This window comes from Gadus chalcogrammus, chromosome 15, assembly GCF_026213295.1.
Source record: "Gadus chalcogrammus isolate NIFS_2021 chromosome 15, NIFS_Gcha_1.0, whole genome shotgun sequence".
NCBI classification, from domain to species: Eukaryota; Metazoa; Chordata; class Actinopteri; order Gadiformes; family Gadidae; genus Gadus; species Gadus chalcogrammus.
This window is the reverse complement of record NC_079426.1, coordinates 14,772,931-14,777,927: the sequence shown is the minus strand read 5'-3', so window position 1 is coordinate 14,777,927 and position 4,997 is coordinate 14,772,931. Positions and strand designations below refer to the sequence as shown.

Sequence of the window (4,997 nt, the reverse complement as noted above, 5' to 3'; positions counted from 1 at the left end):
GCCCAGGGGGGGGGTAAGCAATGGTGCATAAGTGGCCACACTTGAAGAGGTTTTTTTTGCTGCTAATATTGATAATTAAGTTGACAATTTCCCCAAGCAGGTTAGTCAATGGGTTTGTTCATGCATGGTGAATTTCTTGATTATTGGGTTTTAAATGTAATACTGTGGTCTGAAGTATAAGCAGCAACATTCCTTCACACGTTGCACTGGATTTCCTTTTTAGGTCCTTTATTGTCTTGTTTTAAAAGAAAAGTGTGGCAGCTTTTGTGGTGAGCACCAAATGTTTGTGAATCAGATTAACAAAAACTGGTCTTTAGTTACAACGAGAACTTTGGGAAATTTGCGAGGACGCAGTTATCATTGAAGTGCTATCAGAATCTATATTGACCCAAACTTTCAGAACTTATTGCTCATTAATAATAGTTCTTTACAAACAACCCCTGCTTGTGCCTAATGAAGGTTAATGAGTCGTTCCAGAACTTCCAGTTGAATGTAAATTTGGTATTTTATTCTGCAAATCGTGTAATCAGGTTCAACATAGACATAGACCATGTAGTCACGGTGATAACCCCAACAAGGTCTCTCCTCCCCTCCCAGTGTTCACACATGGGTTATTAATCACTATGCACAGACAAGAGCCCAATTGCATACCAGATGCTTTGTCCTTGCCAGTTGACACAAACAAACCAATCCACATTAACACATACACATTGACACACAAACAAGCAAACACACACACACACACACACACATACACACACAAACACATGTATGAACAAAACAAGCACACACACTACTGACTTTTAATAACACCATCTACAGTTGTTTTGATTCCCATCTCTCGGGCAGCATTGACTGTACGGCATTTTGATGAATAGCGTGTGTTTAAGCTATGAGCCATTCACAGCAAACTGTAATGAGAGCTCATTTGTTTCCCATCACTCATTGATGCTCAAAACTGAATTTAAAATACCCCAATTTGTGCAAACCCAAACGCATTGCATCTGCACATATCTGTACCGGCTGACATTTTACCTACTCCCCCGCCTGTGGACGACCCGAGAATGCTGCTTGTGCTGTTCCCCAGAGCTGCTAGTGTGCTCGTGTCACCTCAGTGTGCTGCTGCTAATATCATGCATTCTCCTGCAAATTGCCCCTTTATGCAAAAAAAAAAAAAACAGACGGTTGTGGCTTACCATGTGTGGGGAGCCAATGAGATCCCAAGTAATACTAGAAGTTCCCCCCTAGTCATAGTGATAACTATGAATAAAGCGATAGTCCATTCATCACTCAACAAACAGCCCTGTTTGCCACTCCTTTAACATTCTGACTCATAGTGCTGACTACTGAACTGCTTTGAAATTGCCCCCTTTGATTTCAGATGCAGCTGTGACCATGTTAACTTGTGACGCCCAATGGTGTACATTCCCTGCTGTGGTTGCTGGAGCTCTGTCATGTCACAGGAGGCTTTAAACAAGTGTAATAAGGTGATTGTGAGGAGGAGTTACTTTTTGGTCCGTGTCAGCAACACTGTAGTCTCCCCATTGGAAGGAAAGGGATTTTGTGTGTGTATGTGCGTGTTTGCGTGCGCACGCATGTCCTTACGTGTGTGTGTGTGTGTGTGTGTGTGTGTGTGTGTGTATACAGTATATATATATATCCTTCATCACTGGGCCAATTCTCTTTGTTTTATTTATTTTTTACATTGCGTTTAAACATTTCAATATACTATGTATATACTATAATTATACTGTTTGTCCTGTTTTTTTTGTTTTTTTTGTCAGCCAGAGCCACAAGTCAGAAATGGATGTAATTGTTGTATTATGATGGTAATGGGGAACCCTTGGATCTTCTGATGGATGAAGCATTTCTTTTTACAAAAATAAATAGTTTAAACAAACACCTGCACTGTTTTGAGACAACAATTTTTGTGCACGCTCGCACACTTGTGTGTCAAAGATAGTGTGTCTGCCATTAAGTATAAGATATTTGTATACATCTAAAAAGAACACAAGATGACAATAATTCTCGAAGAAATTTTTATTTGATATTAATGTCATTTAATACAATTATTACAGTTGAATAAAAAAGTATAATACACAGTATGACATAAGAAAACATAATGTTGGTTCTTCCAGCTGTCCGGTCTTGTATTGTCTTGTATTCTTTTGTATTTCTTTGAATTTTATTATGCTTCTATGTATATATGTACAGGTGACCCGCACCGGGGTTGGCCGGATGGAGGGGATCGGCTTATTGGCACAGGGCGACCAATCTGGAAATGCAAATGAAACAAGGAGGGAAAAAAAAAATGTTGGTCACACTGAAGCCTCATATCTTCTCATAGTAAGAATTAAACAGAAACTCACCCTAAAGACAACTTCTGCAATCTGGTCATCCTTTTCTTAGGCCCGTCTGCTGGCCCCTCTCCTGCATCGCTGAGGCCCACTTCAGCAGCCCACTGCTAGTAGCGCTGCTCCTCCTTCAGCCTCTGAGCCACCTTCTGCTGCCGGCGTTCAGCCCGGTGGATCTTCATCCTCATCTGCTCTCCTTCAGCCATCGAGAGCTTTGTACTGAGCAAAGCTGCCTGACGTTTATAAGCTTCTGCAGAACAAAATGGACACGTAAGAAGATGTTCAAGGACGCATGAGCATGTGCCAAACACCACAACATCCTGAGTGGCGTCATGAAATGCGTTGGATTGCACAATTAGCCAAGGTTATTCAAAAGGACTCACTGCTGGAGATGAGGTGTTCCTCCGTGTCCTCCTTCAGGTAGGTTCTGGCGTTCCTCTTATGGTTGGGCTCGTTCTCCTTCACCACACTGAGCCAATTGCGGAATCTCCACCCGAGGCTCTTTCCTATGGGCTACTGTATGGGTTCCTCCCCTTCTTCGTCATGCATGTCCGAGATTTCCGAGTTGTTCGGGGGGGCCACAGGTTCTGTACAGCCCATAAAGACAAAAGGTTTCTCCTCGATCTCTACTACACCTGGCAGGGCGGTGGCTGCCTGTTGATCCTGGTTGAGGATCGACAATCACGGCGTCAATGGGATGTTGACGGACGACAACGTGCTGGTTGCCGTGGTCAGCTGGCATCTCCAGGTCACCGCTGTCTTTGTACAGGTGTCTGCCCAACAAAGGACAGCTTAGGTAGAGGACAATGACCATTTGTTTCAGGCTCTTCTTGGATGTCCTGTCTGGTCTCGGAGGTAGCCTGGCTGTCACAGTCCCTAAGGCCTTCACCCCAGGCTCGGTGTTGGTTTCCTGTGAGATATTAATGACACAACTGTAATTAATGAAGACCCAAGTAGCTGTTGTGTGTTTGTTGCTTTTATGTGTTATATTTTAGTGACGTATGTTAATATGAGCGTCAGTCTGTTAATCACATACGTAAACATATCAACGCAGACAGCTCACCATGTGTGTAGGGGAGGTGTGGCCTTGGTTCAGGGCTGACAGCCCTGAGGTGGACGCAAACTCTTCTAACGCCTCCTCCTCAGCCTCCAAGACCCCCGGTGTCCTCACCATCTAGGACACAACACACAGCGTATGTTAAAACAGGATACCACACTGATGATTAGGGATGCACCTGCATCAACCCTTAACCCACACGTATGCACAAAATGTGCATACGTGTGGGTCTGTGTGTGTATGTGTGTGAGTGTATGTGAGTGCAGGTGTATGATTGAGATATTATGTGTGACATTAAGTTGATACAATAAGCACAAGGGACTAAGAAGCGGTGACTTATATAGAGGAGCGGGGCCTTGTGATGTCATAGAGGTTCCGCTGGCCAGAGACGTAACATGGTGTAGCCACGGTTACCGGATTGTTTTGTGTACATTCTTTTGAAAACCGCAAAGATATGCTGAAGTCTAAATCATTTGGATGTTTTATCAGTAGATAACGTGTGCATGAACATATTTCTAAATATTTTTTTACTGATAGGGAATGTGTTCAAATGTGTGTTTGTGTGCACGCGCGCCTTTGAAAAAAGTGCATCTGCACACTTAAAGTTTATGTGTGCGGATCGTACTCGTGTCTTCTCCCTCCTCACCTCACCCTCCTGGTGGAGACCCTCCTGGTGGAGACCCTCTGGTTGGAGTCTCTCCTGTTGGAGTCCCTCTGGTTGGAGTCTCTCACCGCTGTCTGTTACCAGGTGTCTCCTGATCAGAGGGCTGCTTAGGTAAACCATGATTACCATGTGTTGGAGTCTCTTCTTGCTAGTCCCGTCCGGTCTCTCTGCTTGGAGTCCCTCCGGGTGGAGTCTCTTGGTGGAGAGTCTCCTGGTGGAGACCCTCCTGGTGGAGGCCCCTCTGTTGGAGACTCTCCTGGTGGAGGCTCTCCTGTTGGAGACCCTCCTGGTGGAGGCTCTCCTGGTGGAGGCTCTCCTGGTGGAGACTCTCCTGGTGGATGCTCTCCTGTTGGATGAGGTCCTCAGGTTTCGGTTTCCTCTTCCGGTTCCTCACATGTCTCCCCCCCATCGTTTGCTTGCTCAATAGTCCAACAAACGCTACCTGGGTAAAACGCTGCTGTGCTTGCTCAGTGATTACAAGGTAATGCTTACGCTCGACTCTCTGATCAGCACTGAGCACTGGACTGAGGAGCGGTGACTTATATAGGGGAGTGGGCATTGCGATGTCATGATGGTCCACCGGAGGTTCCGCTGGGTGTTGTGGTGTTGTCGCTGAAAACCAGATTGTTTTGATTACACTCTTTAGCAGAAGCCTATAAAAATAAATAAAATAAAACAATTACTTTAATACAAAAAGTGAATTACACACGCTTATATGTACAAAGTCACGTGAGTCCATACGCATTTTCTAAGTCACACACTTTGTTGCCAGGAAAGACTAGTCAGCCTGTCAGTTGGTCTTTTATCAACTTTATGATATTGATATTTAAACATAAGTTGGAAACTGTCCTTCATGTAGATCAACTGGAGCACACATGTTGGTCATTGGCCCCTAGGCTACAATTTGTTTGAGGCCCCCTTA

The 4,997-nt window shown here is 44.5% G+C and overlaps 1 protein-coding gene across 1 annotated transcript; it reads right to left on the bottom strand.

Annotated features, from left to right (window-relative positions):
- Nucleotides 1-2,033: 2,033 nt before the first annotated feature.
- LOC130405109 (uncharacterized) lies at nucleotides 2,034-4,447 on the bottom strand. Its single transcript, XM_056610086.1, has 5 exons — nucleotides 4,058-4,447; nucleotides 3,418-3,528; nucleotides 2,738-3,264; nucleotides 2,370-2,604; nucleotides 2,034-2,275 (listed from the first exon to the last, which is right to left on the bottom strand). Exons 1-3 carry the CDS (start codon nucleotides 4,202-4,204, stop codon nucleotides 2,896-2,898), a joined length of 627 nt encoding a protein of 208 aa, XP_056466061.1. The 5' UTR covers nucleotides 4,205-4,447; the 3' UTR covers nucleotides 2,034-2,275; nucleotides 2,370-2,604; nucleotides 2,738-2,895.
- Nucleotides 4,448-4,997: the final 550 nt, after the last annotated feature.